Source organism: Gracilinanus agilis, chromosome 1, assembly GCF_016433145.1.
Source record: "Gracilinanus agilis isolate LMUSP501 chromosome 1, AgileGrace, whole genome shotgun sequence".
NCBI lineage: Eukaryota > Metazoa > Chordata > Mammalia > Didelphimorphia > Didelphidae > Gracilinanus > Gracilinanus agilis.
Window position 1 is genome coordinate 483,964,383 of NC_058130.1, and position 26,013 is coordinate 483,990,395.

Consider the following 26,013-nt stretch of genomic DNA (forward strand, 5'->3'; position numbering starts at 1 on the left):
TTATGATGAGGTATGCATTGGGCCAGGTGATCTCTCATTTCCCTCCTGCCTCAGTATTCTACCATTTAATGCTGAAATAAAGAGTCTAGATTTAATTTCTCTCCAGCCAATATGCAACTGCCAGGCATGCAATTGATTTTTTTTTTTAAGTTATCAGGATTGATTACTGTTCCTGCACTCTGACGTTAAAGGGCCAGCCACTATTCTTCTTGACAGACATCTCACTGGTGTGTCCTTATCAGATTTTCCTTTGAATTAACAAAATCCTCTTCTTGGAATACAAATCTATTGCTCACAAGGCAAATTTAAGGCTTCTGTCTCATCAACATTTGTTGTTGTATAGAAAACTGTGAAATATTTCCTTTGGTAATCACATGAGTCTACCTGAAAAATGTGCAAGTTTGCTGTTTTATTAGATTCTAGGCAGAGAGATGAGTCTGAAATTTGCCTAGAGAAGGAGCCCCAAAGTGGGAGAGTAGGCTTAGTAAGGAGAGGGCAAGGAGGGCAAGACTTGAACCTATGTCTTCTGACTCCAAAGCCCAATGTCTTTCTGTCCAGTACCAAGTTATACCTCCAAAAATTACATTCTTGATCTTTCAAAGTCACTGAATAGAGGAATGCTTCAAGGGTATTCTACTAAAACAACAACAAACCATCAAAAAACCTAGCAATTCGGGGGCAGCTGGGTAGCTCAGTGGATTGAGAGCCAGGCGTAGAGACAGGAGGTTCTGGGTTCAAATCTGGCCTCAGACACTTTCCCAGCTGTGTGACCCTGGGCAAGTCACTTGACCCCCATTGCCTACCCTTACCACTCTTCCACCAAGGAACTAATACACAAAAGTTAAGGGTTTAAAAATATATATTTAAAAAAAAAAACTAGCAATTCTTTCTGTGATTTAACACCTCTTTCTTTATTTCTACTTCCCATTAACTGAGCATTACCTGAGTATTCTTAATTAATCACAAGACTATGACTAAAGTTAAGGAAATGTCTAGTTAATATTTCCTCATTACTTATATTGAATCATATTGAGTTTTTTAATTATTTCTTTTCATTTTAAGAGTCTTCCCTTCCTCCCAAGCAAAATTTGCATAGTAAGATTCTTCAAGGTTATCTTGAGTGCTTTTTAAAGCCCAGCTGATATGTAACAGGTGGAATCTTGGTAGTTCATCTATAGTTCAATAAAGCAATAAAACAAGATTTTTTTTCTTATTTCTGGGCAATGAATAGGAGGTGAGAGGCATTAACATCCAATAGTAAATCTCTGGAGTTGTCAGGGAAAAAAATCCTACACTCTGCATTTAATTCTTTTATTGACAATTATTTAAAAAATACCCACTTCTGTGGCTCAGTTTCTCATCCTATGAGAGCAAAACAGAAAAGGATTGTATTTTATATGTAGTACAATTTAAACAGAGTTTGGTTTAAATAAACTATCCTGTACTTATCCACCCACCTATTTCACAGGAATGGTATGGAGGTTGTGATGATGCCTGTAAAACATCCTTAATTTCTTTGAAGGAAAGCATGCAGTATTAATGTTATTATAAATTTATAGTAGTGTTACTAATGAGCATATAGCCAGAAAATAAATACAAAACATCCTTGTTTTCCAGTTCCAGAATACATTAAGATATCCAAGTCATCATCTCTTTGCTAAAGCAGATAGTTACTATTAGAATTAAAGGCACAGTTGCTGCTTGAAAATCCCCAAAAGATAGCAGTGCCTAGCTTATGATCTCACCATTTTGCTGTTGAACCAGACAGAACAAAAACAAAATGGTGGCCATGAGTACAGTGGGTTTGGGTTCTTTCACCAGTTGCTGTACAAGGAAGCACACCAACTGTGCAAATTAGATTGTAGTGCCTTAGAAAGAGCTTTGGATTTGAAGTCAGAGGAACTAGATTTGAATTCCAGATCTGCTACTGTATGAACCTGGGCAAGTCACTTAACCTCAGATTACAGTGCTTTCATAAATTGAGGCAGTTGGAATTTGATGAATGTTGTTGTTCAGTCCTTTCAATAGTTATCATCTGCCTCTTCAATTGGGGTTTTCTTGGCAAAGATAGTGGCTTGCTGTTTCCTTCTCCAGTTCATTTTACAGATGAAGAAACTGAGGCAAATAGAGTGAAGTGACTTGCCAAGAGGCACACAGCTTTAAAGAGTTAAACTCAGGTCTTTTGAGATCCAGGACCTCATTCTATCCCTTGCAGCACCTAACTGCCCTAGAGCTAAATGAATACTTGGACCCTTAATACATTAAAATCAACTTAAGTAGCATTAGTTCTAAGCAAGGCTACATGTTCGTTTTGATACTTAATGCTTTTTCTAATGAAATATTTTCCTTTTTTTAGGTATTACATTCTTAACTTTCTAGAGCATTTTCATTTTTACAAAGTACTTTCCCCATTCACTCCCCTATGAGGCCAATATTACATGTATTAAGATCTATACTTTATAACAAAAATAAATCTGAGTCATAAAAAATATCACCTACTATTTGTATAGTTCTTTCAGGTTTGCAAAGTGCTTTATGCATAGTAACTGATTTAATCCTCATCACAACCTGACACATACTGAACTTGTGATCCTGGATGACTTATGTAGCCCCTCAATGACTGTCTCTAAGACTCTTTATTTGCAGAACAGTCGTATCTGTAGGAGGAATTTTCCTCAATGGATATTCTTCACAGCCAAAACAAACTCCATAATGTCAATGGTATAGTTCCAATGGAAATATACTATGTCTTTTGGGATGTAAATCCTAAAAAAAAAAAATGCTGGGGGTTGGAAGAGAAAGACTTGAGGGAAAAATGGGAATTTTCTCTTCAAGTTAAAGATATACAAATAGATCTGTGATCTCACTGATTTGCAGGTTTCCTTTATTGATGCAGACACAAATCCATCTATACTCATCTATCCTTTGTTACTCTTGTCTGTATTGTCCCACAAATCTGTCACAGGTATTCCAGCTCTGGACCTTCCTCATCTCTTCCTGTCATCTTGAGATTATCAGTGGATACCTGGACTGCCCACTGTACCTTAATTTTGTATTTGGCCATATTCTTTTTTCACTCATAAATTTCATTAATGACATTCTTTACTCTGATTTTTCTTATTTATGTCTTCTTGTTTCTCTCTAGTTGAGTCAATCAATCAATATTTAGTGCTATTAAACTCTGGGTGATACCCATTTTCAGTTCTTTGGGTACTGCAATATACCATAACTTATATCCATACAAAAATACTAGTAACATATTGTTTGTTATAAGATGGATTTGGTTTCTGGGAGGTCTGGAGCCAATAAAGAAGCTTTGCAATTTCTCAAAAGTGATTTATCCCATCATCTTCCTTCTTTTTAATTCAGGATCTATCTCATCCTTTTGTACAATAGGTCAAAGATACTCACTTCCACACATATACGACACACGTAAATGAGCTCTCTAGGTTGTCCATCTAAACTGTAGATCATAATCAAGACAACAAATATTCTTTGTCCACTGAGTTGTTACTGTGTGTTTAGTCCAAATTCTTCTGAATAGCTATGGATCGCTTTTGTGAGGATCTTATAGGGTTCCAAGAATTGATACAAGTATCACAAAGTCACTGGAACACAGAGATATCCAAGCAATTCACTACATATAAAGAATCCTTTACCATTTTCTTATGGATTTCCATGACAACCTTTAGAAAACATATGTTGTATACAAAAATGAGAGTCAATAAACCCACGTAGTTATCAACATTTCTATATATTACCAACAAACCCCAGTAGCAAAAGATAGAAAAATAAATTTATAATAGATTATATAAAATACTTGGGAGCCAACTTGCCAAAGCAATTGTATGAACTTAATTACAAAACACTTATCACACAAATAAAGTCATATCTAAACAACTGAAACAACATTAATTACTCATGGATAGGCCAAACACATATAATAAAAATGACAATTTCACCTAAAGTAATCTACTTATTAACTGCTATACCAATGAAACTACCCAAAAATTATTTTATAGAGCTAGAAAAGATAATAACAGAATTCTACTGAAAGAAAAAAATGTCAAGAATATCAAGTGAATCAATGAAAAAAGATGTGAAGGAAGGTGACAGGATTACCAGATCTCAAGCTGTATTACAGAGCAGTAATCATCAAAACAATCTTGTTCTGACTAAGAAATAGAGAGGTGGATCAGTGGAATAGAATAGGTATACAAAACCTAGTAATAAATCACCATAGTAATTTAGTGTTTGCTAAATCAAAAGAGCCAACCTTTTTGGGACAAGAATTCACCATTTGACAATAGGGAAATTGGAAAACGATATGGCAGAGACTGGAATTCCACCACCATGTCACACTGTACACCAAGATAAGGTCAACATGGGTAAATGGTTTAAATATAAAGAGTGATACCATAAGCAAAATAGAGTAACATAGAATAATATACTCATCAGATCTATGGATAAGGGGAGAATTTAGGATCAAACAAGAGATAGGGAGCATTTTAAAATGTAAAATGGATAATTTGATTATATACTATTATACTATAAGAAATCCTCCTATAAGCAGGATGATTTCAGAAAAATCTGCAAAGACTAACATGACTTATATAAGCAAAGCCAGAAGAATATTATACACAATGACAGCAATATTTCTTGATGAACAACTGTGAATGACCTAGTTATTCTCAGTAATACAGTGATCTAAAACAATCCCATTGACTCATGATGAAAAATGCCATCTGCCCTCTGAGAAAGAATCAGAGTCTGTATGCTGACTGAACTGAAACATACTGTATTTCATTGTCTTTATCCTTTTTTTTTCCATTTGCAAACTTCCCACAAAATGACTCCAATGGAAAAATGTTTTACATGATTATACATGTAAAGTCTTATCAGATTACTTGCCATATCAGGCAGTGGGGTGAGCAGGGAAAGGAAGGGTGGGTCAGAAGAAAGAAGAGAATTCAGAACTCAAAATTTGAAGACGAATGTTAAAAATTGTTTTCACCTGTAATAGGAGAAAAAATTTAAAAGTATATGTAAAAAATTTGTATTATATTATTTGTATAAATGTCATATGTCCCCAGTTGAATTGTATACTCGTTAAGGGCAAAGATTAGATTTTATTTTATAGCTCTTAACCTCTGGCATAGCCAAAAAAAGCTTAACATGAAATTGGTTGTAATAAGTATTTGTAAAACTGAGCAAAAGATCACTATTCTAACAAGATATCTTCCATCTATGATTCAAAATTTTTAAGGACCCCCTAAATGATTTATAAAAGGAGAAAACATTTTCAGTAACCCCATAATCATAAATATCAAGCAAGGTACAAACCAGGCAGTTGTTTACTTGCCAAAGGTTTTTGCCACTGTCAAGTTAAGAATGAAAGGAAAATAAGTCAGAATACTAAAATGAAGCAACTTTGCACATCAAGGCCACTTGCCTTTAACCTTTAAAAAGACAAAAATGGTAAATAGCTCTAGTATATTTGTAAAGAGCATATTTATAAGCAATCAACTAAAATAAGAATTTAATTCCTTCTTTCTGTGATGTGGTTTAAAAATGCTTTTAAAGAGGACAACAACAACAAAATCTCCTTTTGCATTTTCTACAGTAGATCAATAGGTTCGGGATGGTGTGTACAAAATGTAATCAGGTTTCCCTGACAGACTGAGCTGAGGATTTATGACTTGCTCTTAACTCCATGGCTACTTCCCTCCTGAAAGCAAATCATGCTTCTGAATTTCTTCTCCTTTTATTCTCATGGTCCTGATACTTTCCAGATCTGGTTTCTCATCTTCATTAGAGCTAAACTATTCCAAGAGGAAATGTCAAACTATTCCCACAGTGATAAGGAATGAGGATTGGACCAGTGATTTTATTAGTATAGAAAACTCCAAGGTGAAGAAACTCCCTCCTCCCTTGCAGCTCAGCACCTTCTTTGCAAATCTATGCCTAGCATACCAGAGAAAATAAGTAAGTTGCCAAATGTCACACAGCCACCAATTCCTGATTTTGAGCCTGGCTTTTTATTTACTAGCTGTTAGGTGGCAAATCTAGCTTCATAAGCTTACTAGCAGTATGACCCTGGGCAAGTCACTTAATGCTATTTGCTTCAGTTTCCTTGTCTATAACATGAGCTGGAGAAGAAAGTGGCAAACCATTCCAGTACGAAATCCCAAAGAAAATCCCAAGAAAATCCCAAATGGGATCATGAAGAGTCCAACACAACTCAACAACAAATCTATTCACACAACTTTCTATAGTGATAGCATACAATTATTTCAATTGTTGTTAAAAAGAGAATTTCATCTTAGTGTCCATTACCTTTTGGGGCCCCTTCCTATTCCAGATTTGGGGTCTACATGGATCTAAGTGGGTGATAAAAATGAACTTTATGTGTACTTTGTAACAATAAACAATGGTCCATCTTGCTTAGCAACATGCTCAGTTATCCTCTATGTGGTTACAATTGAGTTAAATAGTATTAAGTTGTAGATACTTATAAGTAGTGGCAGCATGGCATAGATCGGGGATCACTGGACTTGGGCAGGCAGCATTTGACTTTAAATCCTGCTTCTGACTCTTACTGTGATTCATGAGCAACCAAATAAAATTTGCTTTCACCTCCTTGAGCCTCAGTTTCCCAATCTCTTACTCTGTATCCCCAGGTGGTTGATTGGTTGGTTATTGTCCTTTATCCTTGAAGAGGAACAAAATGGTAACACTGGGTCATATCTTTTGTCTTGTACATAAATTGGATTTAAGTGAAGCCAAGTTTCCCAAAGTTGGCAGATTCACTCTCTCTTCCAGAGTCATCCAAATCCAGTGACAAGACAAAAGTCAGGACAACAGATAATGATTCAGGAAGCAACCGATGGCCCTGAACACCCTGTACATCCCAACTAATCCCCAGATACTGTACCTGCAGTCGCCTCAGGTTTTTGAGGACCAAAGAAGATGATATATGTGAGGTGCCTTGTAAACCCTGTAGGACTATATACATTTCCACTATTATTCAACAGGGAAAAAGCAAAAGCAAAAATTACCTCTAATGTCCGAAGTCTAAGAGAGGTGAGGATTTCTCCTCTAGTGCTGAAGTTACTATCTGGAAATTAAAGTTCTTCAGTAGGTTAAAAGGATTTCTTTGTAGTTATTCTAGAATCTGAGAAGGATTCTGAAACCAGCCCCATTCCTCTCCCCACCCCCCACTCCCCCAAAAAGACCAGCTTGGTAAAATGACTAGTATACTAGGGAATAGGTGAGAAGTTGAGGTAATCTGGGGGCTGTTACACTTGTTTGTGTGGGAAATAGGTGGAATGTTTAATGCCGATTTATCATCTCTTGTAAAAATGACCTCAAGTTGTTTGGAGAAACTACTGTCAGCCTTCAGAAGAGTCCACAAAGCTGGCAATTTCATGTGCTAGATCTCCTCTGGCTATGAGTCATTCTGTGACAGTTGTGTCATGAGGGAAGGACCCTAACATTGATTTAGAGGGGTAAAAGTGCTGATGTCCATTACTGATGCCTCTCTATCTGGTCTGTCCCAGATTCGGCTTTGCAAAAGTGACCCAAATAATAACCGCAATGCATACCGCCAGAAAACGATGCCGCTGACCCACTCCTTTGTTCTTTTTTCCTCTTTGCTTTATTTTTTCCCTTTTCTCTGTGGCGAGGGTCTAAATTGCTATTTGTTTAAATAAGGAAAGAAATGCCAGCGGTAGAACAACAGATCATCTCTTAATACCTGGTGGCCTGATTTGGAGCAGGGGAAAGTGGGCTTCTGCTGACACCATGTGGTCAAAGTTAATACATTCCCATCCTAGATTAGAATACCACAGATAAGAATTCTTTATTGGGTAGGATCATGAAATAGATGGAAAGGACCCCTTGGCCAGCTAGCCTTCCAGCCCCCTACTGTCCACCCAAGCAATTCTCTACTAAAATTATTCCAAATGGATCTTTACTCTTCCCAGAAAATTTCCCATGTGAGGTAATCAATCAGTGAGCGTTTATTAAGGGCTTATAATGTTACGATCTGTAAATATCAAGTCCAAAAAAAAATCCCTTCCTTCAAGGAGCTCACATTTTATAAGGAGAGTGAGCATGTCCATTTAAAAATATAGACGGGGGGGAAAAATATAGACGAGAACGGGAGGTCCTAGGTTCAAACCCGGCCTCAACCACTTCCCAGCTGTGTGACCCTGGCCAAGTCACTTGACCCCCATTGCCCACCCTTACCACTCTTCCACCGATGAGACAATACACCGAAGTACAAGAGTTTAAAAAAAAATATATAGACGAGAAATAAATAAAAATAAAATATAGACTAGATATTATATAAACGTGCATTTATATATAATGCATATTGTTAATAATAATTAAATATAAGCTAGTTAAAAGAGTTAGGCAGAACATTAGCATTTGAGAGACCTCCAAAGGCTTTCTAAGGAAGAGAGTGCTTGAATTTTGAACAATTTAAGGACTGTGATCAATAATGATTGTGGAAGACACTTGATTAAGCTTGTATTATAATGGACTTAGGGTATAGAATGAAATATAAATGTTTCAAACATAGCAATGCAGGAATTTGTTTTGCTTGGCTATTTTTTCGTGGCAATGGGTTTTTTTTTATTACTGGAGGGGGTGGGAATGGGAAAGGAAATTGATTTTTGTTCTTTGAAAAAATGCAATTACATTTTTAAACATTAAGGTACTGCTTGATCTGAGTCTTAACAAAGTGATGGAGAAGTGAGAAAGTAGTTCATTCCAGGCAAGTAGGTATTATTACCAACACTGCTGACTCATTCTCAATAATTAACATGAATTCCATTACTATGGCCACAGGCATTCAGATCTATTAAAAATAAAAAAGGAGAGCTTAGAGATTAACTGATCGAAGCCTATCATTTTACAAATAAGAAAACTGAGGTCATTGTTATCATAACTGAGATTAGAATTCAGATTCTTTTATTCTCCTACAAGTAATTTTTTTATCCAACCTTCCCTGAGATCCCAGTGGAGACTCCCCAAAGCCCCCAGGACACACAGTAGTAGTAGTAGTCGTAGTCGTCGTCGTCGTCGTAGTAGTCGTCGTCGTCGTCGTCATGGCAGTAGCAATGTCCCCTTCTTCAGCCCTTTGGCCCAGGATCCCTTCTCCCAGCAATGATTCAGGGAAGCCATCCTTGTGGTTCTGGGACCTGACCAGCCTCTGCAGGGGCTCCATTCTCCTGAGTTAAGGAGGAGAGAGACCCCTCATTTTACAGAAGAGGAAATTTGAGATTCAGAGAATTGAAATGTCAAAGACAGGATGTAAACCCAAATCCTCTTTCTCTTGAGTACACCATATTTTCCATTGTTTCCACTGTTTTCACATTCATCATAGACTGGTTCCAATTCAATAAACATGTATTAATTGCCTACTCTACTGTGCTAATTGCTAGGCATACAAATATTTAAAAATAGATATTCTGCCTTTGAATTAGAATTTGCAATCTAATTGCACTTATTGACTCAGTAGACAGAGGGGTGGACTCAGAATTAGGGCAAATTTTGCCCCAAACACTTGCTAGCAATATGACCCTGGAAAAGTCGTTAAGTTCCCACTCACTTTCCTCATCTGTCAAATGGATAAAATAATGGTACTCATCTCACAGTTTCATTATGAAGATCAGATTAGGTATGTGTCAAGCACTTTGCAAATCTTATGGAGGGAACAGTGAATAAGCATTTATTTTATTTTTCTTCATTTTATTTTCTTAACTCTTACCTTCTGTCCTAGTAACAATTCTAAAACAGAAGGGCAAGGGCTAGGCAAACAATTAAATGACTTGCCTAGAGTCACACAGCTAGAAAGTGTCTACAATCAAATTTAAACCCAGGTTCTCCCAAATCCCAGCCTGCCATTCCATCTACTATGCCACCTAGCTGTTCCATATATAAATATTTATTAAAGCAACTACTCTGTGCTAGGCACTGTGCTAAACTCTTTACAGATATATCTCCTTTGATCCTTTACAGTGTTATTACTTTTAATTTACAATTGAGGAAAATGAGGTAGGCAGAGTTTAAGTGACTCACTCAGGATCATGCAACTAGCAAGTATATGAAGCCAGACTTAAAATTATATAAATGCTAGCTATTATTAATTGGGTGGTACAAGTACACAGATATGATATAAGGTAAAATGTGTTATAGGGATAAAAAAGAGATCAAAACAAAGTGTTCTAGAACAATTTGAGAAGGAAAAAACTGCTTTCTTCCAGGGAGTGGGGAGCCTAGAAGTCTTATCAAAAGTGATGTAAAAAGATTAGAAACACAGTAAGGTTTCACAACTTTTCTTGTTATGAACGGGAGCCTATTTGAGCAAGGAAGAACTACAATTGGGATAGTCCTAATTCTAGTCTCAATCAAGATAAAAAAAAAAAAGCTAAATTCACATTGAGATGTTCAATTCTATTCCTCTTTCTGTTAGAATCCATCAGTTTGAGGAAAAGTAAAATATTAAGTTGGGAGATTCAGTTAAAAAACACAAAACTTCCTCTTTCAGGCTATACTAGCATTTATTCAGTGTATAATACAATACCTGGCACATAGTAGGACCTTAATATATGTTAACTAACTAATTGCCTAGAATACTCAAGAAATCATCCTGAATAACCTGAAAGAAGGAAACTGAACAAAATGCCCAACTCACCAGGGCAGGATATGTCGGGACTGGACTCCTTAGATACACTGAAACCTGTTCTGTAGTAAATGTGTGTCAGAGGCTCCCAAAAGGTTCATGGTCTTCATTTTTGTTAATTACCATTTCTCATCCCTTTTGATTCAATCCAATATTTTTTTTTAAACTAAGCAGTCACTGGGTGCCAGTGATTTAAAACAAAAGCAATTCTTGCCCTCAAAGGAGTTTACATTCTCCCATATATATTTCTTTCTATTTGTTATATTACCATTAGAAACTGTAAGGATGAAAGAATCTCCTTGAGAGTAGAGATTGCGTTATACTTTGGACAAGTATTCCTTCCACATTTAGAGGGTGAGCTTAGCATCCCTGAGATCTGGAAAATCCAAGTAAAAATTTTTGTGTCCTCCTTTCATACCAGAGAAAGAGTCTGAATTTTTTCCTTTTTTCTTTTATGGGGTGTTTACAGGACCTTATTATAAAAGTTGGTTAAGTTTTTGGTCAGAGATTAAAGTTATCTGCTGGCCTTCATATGTTGTCTGCAGCTTCCACAAAACTCCCCCTAAATTCCTATTTGATATGGAATCTGATGGGGAAAGTCATGATGTGGAAAGGATACCTGTAATTATATTCCCAGAGGTTAGCATTAGAATTACACATAAACACACACATAGAATAAGCCTTTAATAAATGCTTGATCAGTTGCTTGAATTTGGGTCACAAGAGAAGCTTCTCACGAAGAGCTATAACTCCCAGAACCCTGTCTTGAGCACATCACACTCTGCTGAAATACTCCAGAATGAGACTCTAAATATATGTTTAATTTGATTCCAAAACTGTCATGTTGCTAAGTAACTTGATTCATACTAATAGCCCCTGATGACTGGTAGTGAATCAGATCAAACATTTAGCAGAGTAACTGCACCCCAGAACATTTCTTCTGGGATTATTCCAAAAAGCCATACAGTCATGGGCTTCTTCCCTAAGTACTCTTTAGAGTGATTGTAGTCCCTTGTCTCTGGTTGTAGCGTTTCCTGTTCTTCCAACAGTTCTTAAAATCTGTAGTTTTCACGATTTCCTTCTTTACTCAGATGATGGAAATATCCACAAGAATTTGTTAATATTACTGATTATAGCTCACATAATTTTTATTCATTTTTACATAAAGTTTTTTTGGTTCATAAAATTCTTTTCTCTCATCAGTGCTGTTAGGCCATTAGCACAGGTATTATACCCATTTTACAAATAAGAAAACTGAGGCTCAAATGTAGTAGCCTCTTGCTCCCAATCACAAAGGGACTAAGGACTCTTCCAGGCTGTAAGTCCTTTCCCTCCATAGAATTAGTGATTCTTATTTGTATCCTGTTTCCAAGGTCAAAAGAAATTTATCTAATAGAATAACAAAATTATAATGGATTGATACATATGTACATACATATGTCTATAGATTTTTATATATTCTGTTACACACACAGAGTGGTCATTACAGTACAAACAGAGAAAAATATTATCCGTCATTGCTAGGAAGCAAGAGAATCACAAGACATAGTCATGGAGAATTTAATTCAATATTAGCACAGAAAGTTGTTGTTACATAATTTATAGGTCCTTAAAAGAAAATAGTGTTGTTAACTCAAAGATCTGAGTAGAAAAACTGAACTGCCTCCTCCATCATTTCTCTCTAATGTATAGTTAGAATTATCTTGAATCCCTAAAACAACATTACCCAAACTTCCTTTCTGTATTACCCACAATTCATTTTGCTTTTCGTATACACGTGTTGTTAAGCTGTCCATATATAGTTTGGATTCAAGATAATCATATAACTATACACTAAAATTCTTTACAGATTAAAAATAATATTTAATGTTTTAAGTTTTTTAGTCTTTAGTCTCAGATATTCAAATAGAAATGATCCTGTTTCACCCAGAGAATATTGAGCTTAATTAAAATCTCTTGGAAAAATGCTTCCCCTCCTCTATTTTACAATTCTGCTCTAAGCACCGAAGATGATGATGTAATGTTAGCAGTTGGTGATGACTAGATTGAGGTGGAGTACTTTCTATTTAACCAATTTATTCCTGCAAATCAAGGCTGCCTTTCTAAAGAAAGATTTCAGCAATGAGGTTTTTTATCCCTATCCTAAGACTAGAATTCATATATACTCTTCTTTGTTTTAATTAGCAGATAGAGTTAAATTCCAAGTCTATTTAAGAACCACATGCCATAGAATATTGTGTTTTGTTATTCAGTCATTTCAATCACATCCAACTCTTCATAAAACCATTTGAGGTTTTCTTGGCAAAGATACTAGAATAGTTTGCCATTTTCTTCTCCAGCTCATTAGATGAGGAAACTAAGGCAAACAGGGTTAAGTCACTTGCCCAGGGTCACAGAGCTAAGAAGTGTCTGAGGCCAGATTTGAGCTATCATTTTTAAAACCCCATTCTCCATACTCCTGTCCCTCTTAATACAACCTCTTACTCCTGATGCCCTACTCTAAAGCTTCCTGCCTCTTCCACTAGGCTCTCTGGAATGCTTTCTCCATGGGCAACAAACTTCCTTTTCATCTTAAATCTTCTCCTACTTCTTTCAACTTCTGCCTCTGGCACCCTCATGATGATGGCACAGTCTCCCTGGCCAGACTTTCCAGCCCTGGTTGGTTGTACTTTGGTTCACTCTTGCCAACTCCAGTGGAGATAGGGAAGTTGGAATATTCCATGTTCCCCATTGCCTCTTTCAAATTTGTCCCCTAGCACTATCACTCAATAGCCTGCCAATTGTTTCCCCTGCCTCAAGTCTTTCCCTATTCCAGTCCATCTTACTCTCAGCTATCAAAATGATCTTCCTAAAGGGTAGATCTGACCTCCCCCACCACCTTATTTTCCCCGCATACTCTGCAATGCAATGCCACTGGCTTCCTTGCTGTTCCCTGCACCTGATACTCTATCACACAACTCTGAGCACTTTCCTTGTCTGTCGCCCATGGCTGGAATTCTCTCCCTTCTCATCTATTCCCTGGATTCCTTCAAGTCCCATCTAAATTCCTACCTTCTACACAAGTTTCTCCTAATCCTTTAAAAAAAAAAACAAAACTCCTCTGTATCTCAAAGAGATCATAAAAAAGAGGAAAGGGCCTAAAATATTTACAGCAGCATTCTTTGTGGTAGCAAAGAATTGGAAATTGAGGGTATGTCAATTAATTGCGGAATGGCTGAACAAGTTGTGGTATGTGTTGGTGATGGGATACTATTGTGATATAAAAAGTAATAAGCAAGATGATTTCAGAAAAAGCTGGGAAGATCTGGAGGAACTGATGCAGAGTGGAATAAGCAGAACTGGGAGAACACTGTAAACAATAAAAAACAATATTGGACAATGATTATCTGTGAACACTTGGCTTCTCTCAGCAATGCACTGATCTGGGACAATCCTGAAAGACTTATGACAGGGAATGTTATCTACATCCAGAGAAAAATCTATTGGAGTCATCTTTCACATCAGTGTATTTTATGGTTTTATTTTGGGATCTTGGTTATGTAAGAGTTTGCTCTTACAACAATGACCAATATGGAAGTGTGTTTTACATAACAATAAAACTAAAAACAAAAAAAAAAAGTAAAAACAAACAAACAAACAACAACAACAACAAAAATCCTTACAATACATCTCTGAATCAATATTTTGTATTAGTTCCAAAGAGGAAGAGCAATAAGGGCAACTTACCCAGGGTCCCGCAGCTAGGAAGTGTCTGAGGCCAGATCTGAACCCAGAACCTCCTGTCTCCAGACTTGGTTCTCAATCCACTGAGCCACCTGCCCCATCCCATTCTTATCAATGCTTATGCTTTCCTTCCATTGGTTTTATCCAGTTACCATGTATATAACATGTTTGTACTTGGTTATTTGCAAGTTTTCTCCTCCATCAAACAGTGATATTCTTGAAACCTGTAACTCTCTTTTGCTTTTCTTTTTATCCCTTGAACTGAACACAGTACCTGGCACAGGTACTTAATAAATGTTTAGTGACTATCTAAGAAGTCACATTAGTTCACTAAGTATTAAACTTCTCAAAGGTCATGGTACTGTGAAAAGTGCACACTGAACTAGGAAACAGACTATATAACTTTAGACAATCACTACAAGTTTGGGGTTCAGTTTTTCCATCTGAAAAGTAGGGAAAATAATTCCTGTCCTAACATAAGATTTTTGAGAATTAAATGAGTTGATATATATAAAATGCTTTTGATTTTTTCTTCTCTAACACAAAGAAAATTTGGAATTTTAGGTTGAGTAAAACTAGTTTTTCCAGGGTTAATATTTACATAAAATACTCTACAAAATCTTCCAAGACCATTGGTTTGGAGTTTGGATAGAGCTTCTGTATGCATCTTGTCTGACCTTCCGATGTTACAGATGAGGAAATGAGGCCAAGAAAAGTAAAGTGATCTCAGTGTCAAAGAAATTTGAGTTAAATGAGACATCAGCAATCATAAAGTGCAAATGATATATGAAATGAAATTCCTATTCAATTCTGCATTGCCAACAGCATATGCTCGAAATGTAAATATTGGTGGACTAATCCAGTAAGCTTTCCATCCAGCTGAACATCAGAGTAGATAATATCTATTTTTCATCCATTCAGTTTTGTTAATGTAGATGGTTAAAACAAAATTCCCCACTGCTGTGGATGAAGTTTTTCTAATCTTCTGAGCTTAATGCAATTAATGAGATATTAGTCGCATAGACAGAGTCTAAGACCTTTTGGGGAACCTAACAATCAGTAGGGAGTCTTTTTTTTTTCCTTGCTTTTTTAGAGTTTAGACAGGAATCATCACTCATTGTTCCTTCTAGTACCACTTATTTTATTCTGATAGAAACGATACAAGTAATCATGTAGACAAAGAATTAAAATAAAAAAGAAATCATTTATTTTACTCCCTATACACCTTTCTTGGGGGAGAGCGAGAAAGTCAAGATCATTGCAGGTGGGGGAAGAATTGTGCGAGAGTAAATAATACATCTTAGAAAAAATGTATTAAATGTTTCCTTCTCTGAATCAAGGAAAATTTAGAATTTTACCGTGAGTAAACTGTAGACTTGCTGGTGTTCATATTTGTAGTAGACTTTAAAGAATTAGTTTGTCCTGTAATATTCACCTTCAAATGAAATCTTACTCTGTATTGTACACAGAAATTACCATCTTTCCATTACCTAAAGTAGATTATTCTCTAGGGCAGGGGTCGGCAACGTATGGCTCTTTCTTTTTTTTTTTTTTTTTTTAATTTTAAACCCTTAACTTCTATGTATTGACTTATAGGTAGAAGATTGGTAAGGGTAGGCAATGGGGGTCAAGTGACTTGCCCAGGGTCACACAGCTGGGAAGTGTCTGAGGCCGGATTTGAACCTAGGACCTCCTGTCTCTAGGCCTGGCTCTCAATCCACTGAGCTACCCAGCTGCCCCCTCAGATATGGCTCTTTCTGCAGGAGCCATAAAGTCCATTTTTTTTTCAGGCACTGTTACAGGAGCATCCACTGTGAGCACTGTACAGCTCTCACGAAATTACATTTTAGAAAATGTGGCGTTTATTGCTCTCATGGCCAAAAAGGTTGCCAACCCCTGCTCTAGGGGGTCTTAACCAGACACGAACCTTAATTGCTAGATTCTGGAACTACATTTAATATAGTTTCCCTAAAAACTTTTCATTCCAGAGAAATTTATCATTTCTGCTGCTGATGTCTGAATGCTTGGAGAACTAACCACTCAGCCCTGCTGGTACCAGTTCCTGAGACCATCATGGGACCGGAAGGTAGCCTTCTGCATAGTGGACAGGTGCACATCATCATCTGGGGGAGTTTGGCAGCTGTTGCAACTTTCCTGCTCATTACCTTCCTCATCTTTCTGTGTTCCAGTTGTGAAAGGTAAACCTTAGATGAGCAAAATTTTACTGAAACCTAAACATATCATTGTTTGTTTTAGCTATTGCTATACAACTCAGATAGCAGAGGCTCCAGTGTATTAAAATTAATCCAATTTCCTCTCAGATGTAATGATATTGAGCCCATTTCCTTTTTCAGTGGAGTGAACCATTATTCTAAAACTCTTTTGACAACCATTCACACACCTGTGTGTTTGAGACTTTTCTGAATGCAATTATTTACTATTCATTTAACCTAATACTTAGAAAGATATCTTGTTATTTTCAAGTGGGTTTGGAGATTTTGAAATCTCCAAAAAAGTATTGTATGAATTAAGGTGACAACCTAGAGAATCATAGTTCATTGCACAATTTAGTGTTTAATAACTGTTTTTTGACTGTTGAACTTTTAATTCTAACAGAAGCATGAATATTTCTAGGCAGAATAGTCACCTTCGAGACAGAATAACATTCTGGAATGTCAGAACCTCAATTAGTGAATGTATTTCCTAAAGCACAGTCATAAATTTTTTTTTAATGAAAAGAAAGCCATCTTCACTTCAATGTATATAACAACACACTTACTTTATTGAGAAATTTTATATCAATGAAACCATGGAAATCACAGTTATTCTATACACATCAGCTCTTCTAGAAAGACTCAAAATGAGGGGGGAAATCTTGTTTCACTCAATCTTGGACAAAAAATCTAACAAATGACATCCAAGTGCTACTCTTCTGTTCTACACAGACCTGAAGAAAGCTGCAAAACTGGACCTCTCTGAACCAGAGAGGAATTCTAGTTCCTTCCCTATCTCTTTGGGACTACAGAATCAGACTTCTTACTAGGGATGGAGTAGAAGAAGCTTGAGGGCATGTTTGACTCCATCTGAAAGAGTAGTTTTTGGTAATAAGTTTGCCTCCCATTAGGTGTCACTCTTCCCTTACAGATATCTTGTGGCAATCCAACATCCTGATTCAGAGCAATACAACAGAATCCTTTTGCACCTCACCTCTGAGCAACGTAGATGGGTGGCCCCCTGAAAAGACCTGAGAGCACATAGCATTCTCCAGTTGCCTAGAGATTCAGATTTCTTCCATGGTTATTTATTCAAATTCTTTTCTGGTTACTTATCCAAATTATCCAAAATCCAAATATTTATACAAATATCCCAAAGTGATGAGTTTTCCAGCAAAGGCTTTCTATTTTGAAGCAAACTGAAGAGAAGGAAATTATCTGCATTCCTTATACCAAGTATCTCCATGTTTAAGGCTATATGGTACAGGGAATTTGCCAATTTGTGCTGGTAGGGGTTCCCTTTTACTGGTATTCCCTTCACCAGTGAAATCATAGGTTTAGTGCTTTACCTATACCTATGTGATATATCTAGTTGCCTATATATTGTCATATACAACAGTCATATATGTATACATACATTTATATATATACATACATGCATATGTATAATTTTTCTATTCTCACACACTTTGGCTTAAATTACCTAGTTATTTCAGGCTCAGTAACTTTTTCTTCTGGCACCAACTGCGAAGGCTTTCTTTTGACACCACCACCACCACCACCACTATTGACTTCATCTATAAAGACTGGCCAAAAAGATTTGCAGGGACCTGCTGTTACTCTTTTGTTGTGTCATTGAACTTCCCTCCAACAAATGAAATGATACAATTTATAACATAATTATCAGCCTATCCCTTTTTCCTTGGGAAGCAGTCAATTCTGGAAATGAAAGACATAGATTTTAATTAAGAATTAAAGCAAGATCTTCTGAATCCTTAGGGAGCAAAGTGTATGAAGTACCATATTTTTAGATCTCTGTGTATATAAATATGGAATGTCACTAAAAGTTCCTATTTGAAATTTCAGAGAAAAGAAACCAAAACAACAAAATGGTGACCATGAGAACTTGATGAATGTGGTAAGCCTCTGATTTCTTCTTTTTCAAAGCAGTTGTATATTTTTGCATGTTTCTACATGCCCAAAGCCGGAAGGAAGTCAGGAAGGATGCCTAAAATCAGCTCTGCCTCCGGCATTCATTGTCCGTTGGGTTAGGTTTTATGGGAGTTTATTTCTGGAAAAGTTCAGTATCATGAACTGGATGCTTGGGTTGTTAGCCTAGTAATGTGGAAATCAGTGGCAGGATTTCATGTAACCACATGAATTTGATTATCAATGCCCAGCCTAGGGGGTATTTAAGTATTCTTGAATTTTAATTTTTTAATAGCAGCATTTAATTTTTTTAATTTTATTTATTTGTTTGTTACAATAAAATTACATTTAAAAACATCCAGTTAATTCCCTCCTTCCTCTTTCCCCGTTTGAGAAGGCGTCATTTGACAAAAAGATAGATGTTAGGGCTTCTGCTAACCCTATTCCCATCACCCATAAACACCATTAAGCTAATAGCACAAGGGACTTGGCTTCTAGCAAAGTCTATGGGAGTTCTGCCCTTGTGCATGCACTTTGCTCACCCTTCCAAGCCCCTCAGCCCTAGAGGCCTATTATTCTGACTGGCCTCAAGAGACTGGCATATGTCATTTGAATAGTAGCAGCCAGCCCTAGGGAGGTGGCAGCCTTGCCTAAGGTTCTCCCTGCCTCCAGATATTTCCCTCAAGGGAAATGTGCCAAAGGATGACTCCAGAGAATTTGAGATCATCCTAGAGTGAATTTATTTTATTTTTGTTTTAAAAAATCCTTACTCTCTGTCTTAGAATCTGTTTCAAGGCAGAAAAGCAGAAGTGCTAAGTAATTGGGGTGGACTAACATGCCTGTGGTCCCGCAGCTAGAAAATGTCTGGAATCTTATTTGAACCCAGGACATCCTGGCTCTCTATCCACTGAACCACCACCTAGCTACCCCTTCTTAAAGTAAATTTAAACCCTCATGTTAGGGATGGTAGAGAATAATACTCTTTTCACAATGTTATGCTAGAGAATACCTCCCATAATCTTCCTACTTTGAATCCACTTTTCCCAGAGTTGGTCCAGACCTGGGCTTGTATAAAAAAGGGTTTGAAGTTTAAAGATTCTCTTTCATGGAAATAGGTACTTGGTCTGAAAAAGGAGGCTAAGGGGGTTTGGCGAATAAAAGAGAATATATTTTGTTTAATAGCAACAGTTTTTGTGAAGTTAATCCAGTAAGCATTTATTAAGTGCCTACTATGTACTGGGCACTCTACTATGCAAGGGGGGTGCAAAGAAAGATAAATAAAAGAACCCACCTTCAAAGAGCTCACAGCCTAATGGGGGAGATAACATGCAAACAAGTTCTGTACCTGGCAAATCAGACCCTTAAATCCTTCAGAATTTATCCAAGAGACCTTTACAGTAGATTATATTTTTTCCAAATAGAATCAGTCCCCAGCTTACAGAAACATAACATTAGTGTTGGAAGGCTGTAGCTAAACAGGAATTACGTCTACTGTGGAAGTAATCCGCAGTCAGCCAGAATCAGGTTAAATGTAATTGGCAAAGGCTTAATAAAATAAATAAAAATAATCAACATAGATAATGTTAATCTGTGATTTTTCTGAGCTAATATATAATCAGAAGGGATCTATTTCTATTTTAATTTGACAAAGTGATCATCAAACACTCCTTTGAAAGACTTCACCTTATCAAGGAAAAATCTGCTGTTTCTCCAGACAGCCTAAATGTCAAGAAGTTCAAAGTTGTTTTTCATTTTGTTTTCTTTTTTTCCCCTTTATATCCAAGATGAACCACCCCTCTGAAAGGATCCCACATTGTCATTAGCTCTGTCTGTCTTTTCAGGTCAAACAGACAATTGCTCCACAGGAACAATTTTAAATGCTAGAAGACAGTTCTCCTGTCCCCCAGCTCCCAACACACACAGTACACACTCACTCACAAACACTTTATTGGGCCACAGCCATAATTAAAACAGAGTGGCTGGAACATTGCCTTCCTTCTGTTGATAATCTCTCATTTGTCCTGTACATATCTCCTTTGCCCATAGTTATTTGCATGCTGCTTCCCCCAATAGACTGTGGGGCTTATCATGTGAAGATAGTTATGCACCCAAATATACCAACAGTTCCTTGCCTCTTACGGCAGACCTTTTAGGAAAGACTTAGGGCATTATACCAAGATTTTCTCTTATCTTATATGTCATATATTACAAGACAGGAAGAGGCAAAAAAAAAGAGAAGGATCAGACAATTCACCTCATTAAGAGTAGGAAGGCAAATTATCATGTGGACAAATTAGAATATGGGATTTTTCGTTCTGATCATTTTATACTGATATTTGGAATGTGGAGCAGAAGGGAGACAGCATGATTTTTTAAGGAAATGCTTTCAGTGTTGACAGCTTTGTTTTGACTTGTAAATTGCTTAACTTTACTACTGAGGTAATTTAAACAGAGATACACTACTGCCAATTAGTTACTTTCCTGATTATAATCATATACTATAGGTAAATTCTCTCTAAACACAGTTTTAAACAAAATTCGCTCACAGTCACTTTGCCACATATATAATGTAGAAGGAGGCTGACTATCCTGTGTAAACTAGCACAGGGATCCTGGAAGGTCATTCTTACTTTCAGATGTCCCATTTATCCTTATTTTATGTGTTCTTGAGAATAAGTAAGATTTAGAATCCAAGCTCCTTGACATCAGGGAATGGTTTTGCTTTTTATTTGTATCTCAAGCACTTATCAAAGTGTCTGGCACACAAAGGAATGAGTGAAGTGAACATTCTCTAAGTTGTTACTATGTGCCAAGCACCGTGGTACGGGCTGGGGATTTAAAGAGAAAATTGGAGACAGACTCAGCTCTCCAGAAGCTGACACCCTAACTGGGAAAGACAACACAGAAAAGGAAGATAGATAGAAAATCCTGAAAGTCTCCTTGGGTTGCTGTGACTGAGCAAAGTGCAGGGATCTTTCATAGGTCAGGTCAGGCAGATAGGTCAGGGAACTGTGCATTGATGTAGAATGTATAGAAGATAGGGGAATGATGAAGCTTAGTGGTTCTCCATCTGTCTGGAAGGGATAGAATTGATGACTCCTATCTTATGTAAGCAATGTGAGGAGCCAAGAAGCCCAGATGGGTGCTGGACCTCAGGACTAGAGGAGGGGGGCAAATCCTCTCCCATCTTCAGCCTAACATCCCTTCTCCCCCAAACCACAGAATTTGTTTCCCCTAGGAAACCCAAGTAGGTTCTGAGTAGCCTTCTGTGGAAGGGATGAAAGAAAAGCAAAGTGATAAATAAAAACTTGTTGATTAATTAATCGGAGAGCTAAATTTTAGGACTTTTTTTGGTTTACCATAATAATTTAGATAAGATCATGGGCTCTTCTCTGAGAATCTTTTGGACTATATTAGATCTAAATGACATAAATGTTTCTGCCTAGAAGCAAAAAGGATTAATCAGATACTTTGAAAGAGAATTCCAGTTGATTCAGTTAATATTGAACAGTTTTTAAAGGATATAATTTTCTTTTCCTTTTTTGGGGTAACTTTTCTTTTAATTTGTTATTTTTTTGAGATTTTTTCCTTTTTAGATTTTGAGTTTCAAATTCTCTCCCTGCCTCCCACTCATTGAAAAGGCAAACAATATGATATCACCTATGTATATGAAATCATGCAAAATGTATTTGCATATTAACCATATCACACACAAAAATAAAATAAAGTAAGCAAGAAAAATCATACTTCAATTTGCACGCAGAGTTCATCAGTTCTGTCTCTGGAGATGAATAGCATTTTTTCATCATGAGTAAATTATATTGGATCATTGTATTGATCATAGTAGCTAGATTTTTCACAGTTCATCATATTACAACATTGCTATAATTGTGCATGATTCCTGCCTCTTCTCACTTCACATTGCATGAATTCATATGTCTTTGTTTTTTTTTTTTTTTAAACTCTTACCTTCTGTCCCAATATCAATTTTAAGAAAGAAGAGGGGCAAGGGTTTGGTAATTGGGATTAAGTGACTTGCCCAAGGTCACACAGCTAGGATGTATGTGAGGTCAAATTTGAACCCAGATCCTCCTGACTCCAGGCTGGTCAATCAATATGCTCTATTGCCTTGCTGTCCTGGTTCAAATAAGTCTTGCCACATTTTTCTGAAACCATTCTCTTTTCATTTCCCATAGCATAATAGTAGTCCTCAAAATCATATACCACAACTTGTTCAGCCATACTCTAATTGATGAACAACTTTTCAGCTTTCAATTCTTTTTCACAAAAAGAGGTATTATAAATATTTTGTACCTATAGATCCTTTTCCTTTGTCTTTTATCTCTTGGGGGAATAGACCTTGTAGTGGTGTTGCCCTTTGGCATCATTCCAGATTGTTCTCCAGAATTGTGGGAACAGTTCATTATTTTAATAGTAGTTCAATTAATATACCTATTTTTCCCCTTATCCCCTCTAGCAATCATCATTTCTGATAGGTAGGAGCTAGTACATCAGAGCTGCTGTAATTGCCTTTCTCTAATCAATGTTTAGAGCATGTTTCCATGTAATTATATGCCTTTATGTCTGTGCATATCCCTTGACCATACATGAATTGGGGAATAGCTCTTATTTTTATAAATTTAACTCAGGTCCCTATATATTTGAGAAATGAGACTTGTATCAGAGAAACTTGCTATAAAAATTTTAGCTATTACTTCATTGTCTCTGGTGCCTTTTAACAAAATATAGTTTCCCTTATTATCTCTTATTAATTAGGTCTAGTTTTGTTTTTACTTTACCTGAGATCATGATCACTATCCTTGCCTTTTTTTTCCTTCAGCTGAAGTATAAATACATTCTACTCTGATCCTTTATTTAAGCTCTATGTGTCTTTCTGTTTCAAGTGTTTCTTTTGTACACAACATATTATTGGATTCTGGTTTCTAATCCATTCTGCTCTGTTTCCACTTTCATGGATGAGCTCATCCCATTCACATTCATAATTATGATTCCTGTGAGTTTCTCTCCATCCTGTTTTCTTGTATTTATCCTTCTCTATCTCTTTATCCTATTTCTCCTCAAAAGTCTGTTCTGCATCTGACCACTGCCTCCTTTAATGCCTTCCTCTTTAGGATATGATTGGGGATGTAGACTCTAAATAATCACTCCAGTGCAAATAATAATATAGAAAAAGGTCTTGATCAAGGATACATGTAAAACCCAATAGAATTGTTCATTGGCTACAGGAGGGTGGTGGGAGTAGGGGAGGGGAAAAACATGTAACCATGGAAAAACATTCTAACCAATTAATTAAATAGAATTTTTTTTTTAAAAAGAGCACATGGTTACCTCCATATCACATGGATGCAAGAAATCAGAAAGTGTTAGTAGAGAAATTTTCAGATGACAAATTAATAAGGAAAATTTTCACATATAGAAAAAATGCCTTCTCTTTTATCAGCCTTCTTCCCCCATATCTCTTATGTCTTTCCCTTCCTATTTCTCTGTTGGGTAAGACAGATTTTTAAACAAACCTGAGAAAGTATATATATATATATATACACACTTCCCCTTTTCAACCAAATTCTAATGAGAGTGAGGGTCTGGCATTGCTTGCCACTATCACTCTTTATTTCTCTTCTATAAAAATTTTTCCTTACCTTTTTATTTCATGTGAGAAAATTTTCCCCATCCTACTTCTCTTTTCTTCTCCCAATATGTCCCTCTCTCTTTATCTCTGCATTTTTTTTAGCTCTTTCCAACATAATTGATTCACATCCATGCCCTCTATGACTCTTTCATTGTCCCAATAAAGATGAAGTTCTTAGGAGGTACATGGATCATCTTCCCATATAAGAGACCCTCTGTAATCTTTTTCTGACCAGTTGTTAGACCCCATTACTGCCTCTGGGCTGAGAGACCCTGAAGCAGCTACCATGGCTGCTGCCAAAGCCCACCACTGGTTCTCCTGCTCCTCTTCTGGCCTGCATCTACCCCAGTGCTACCCACCTCTCCTGCACACCTTCCAAGTTGTCTTAGGCAGGAAAAATGTCTCCTTCTGACCTTCATTTAGCTCTGCTGCTCCAAAATTGTATTTGAGGCATTATTTTAAACTTGTTTGGAGGGGAATGTTGGGAGAATTCAGCTGGGTTTCAACCTTTACTCCAACATCTTCTAGATGTAATTTTCTATTATTTCATATAGGTTGGGTTTTTTTTAAAATAATGTTCTCTCCTTTGTTTCATAACAGAATGTATTTCTTAGTTATGTTCTGTGTTCATTTTCGTGCAGCCTTCAGATAAGGAGATGTTCAGCCATTCGGTCACCAGTCTGGGTACTGAACTCCCTGCTAGCAGTGAACAAAACGGGGGCCTTACCAATGGAGACAGTAAGTTCCACTGAGCTTTCCAATATGTAAAAATCTTACCATTCACACCTTCTCATGTTCTGAACTGAATGAATGTTCAGAGGCTTAAGTCATAGAGTTTAAATTTAGCTTCTGTCAGTTTATTCATTTTGAGAGCCCGTTTTATGAAGTCAGTCTCATTGAATTGCAGCTATTAAGTTTCCTTCTGGCTGTGATATTCCTTGGTTCTATGGCTCCAAGTTATCATTTACTTTCTCTGACAATGTAATCTGAATTACCTTTATCTTACACCTCTTGGCAGCTAACACAGTGCTTATCATATAGAAGGCCCTTAATAAATGTTTGTTGAACTGAATTAGGTACATAATGATCCTCACTGAAGTTGTTAGAGCTAGAGGATAAATATTTGCAATATCTTCCAACTTTGGTGTAATCTAAGCACTTAAAATACATGTAGTATTTCATATTGAAAAAAATTTCAAAACTAGTTACCTGGTCCATACCAACATAGTTTATAAAGACATTCCCAATAAAATGAAAAACATTGGTTAAATAGCTTACATGAGACCTTACAGCATTAACAATTCATTGGCAATCTGAGATTTTAGAATTCAAATCTTATCAGGACTGACATGCTGGGATGGGAAACAATCTAAAAAAAAAGAGGGAAAAACGTAAAGAAAAAAAAAAGAAAGTTTTAAAAGCCCTACACTTATGAGTGGCATCGCTTCTAGCGTTGGTGAGCTGGCTGTATCGATCATAATAGTGCCTCTACCAATGTATAGTTGATCACAAATAATTCCATAATTTCCATACCAAAATATTTGGTATTCTGCCTAGGTAACATGAAGGAAGTCACCTTATATATAACAACCGAAAATTGCCATTGGTTGTTTTATCCCTAATAACCTCAAGGGACCAGTAGAGTTAGCAAATGAAGAACTAAGTGGCAGCTGACTGGGGATTCAAATAAGAATCCTTATTTTTCCCATAAATGACACAAAAGGTGGCTTTGTGAGTTTTTGGTATAGCCACAGTGAAATATGGAAATAGATCGGTGCTATTTGGAATGAAAGGCATATAAGTCC

General features: G+C 36.6%; 1 protein-coding gene across 1 annotated transcript in view; it reads left to right on the forward strand.

Annotated features, from left to right (window-relative positions):
• The first annotated feature begins 16,456 nt into the window (after positions 1-16,456).
• PAG1 (phosphoprotein membrane anchor with glycosphingolipid microdomains 1) overlaps positions 16,457-26,013 on the forward strand; it is a 33,215-nt gene continuing 23,658 nt past the window's right edge. The window contains exons 1-3 of the mRNA XM_044657936.1: positions 16,457-16,614; positions 18,496-18,547; positions 24,850-24,946. Of these exons, the coding sequence (XP_044513871.1) occupies positions 16,490-16,614; positions 18,496-18,547; positions 24,850-24,946 (274 nt within the window). The 5' untranslated portion in view covers positions 16,457-16,489. The remainder of the gene's footprint in view (positions 16,615-18,495; positions 18,548-24,849; positions 24,947-26,013) is intronic.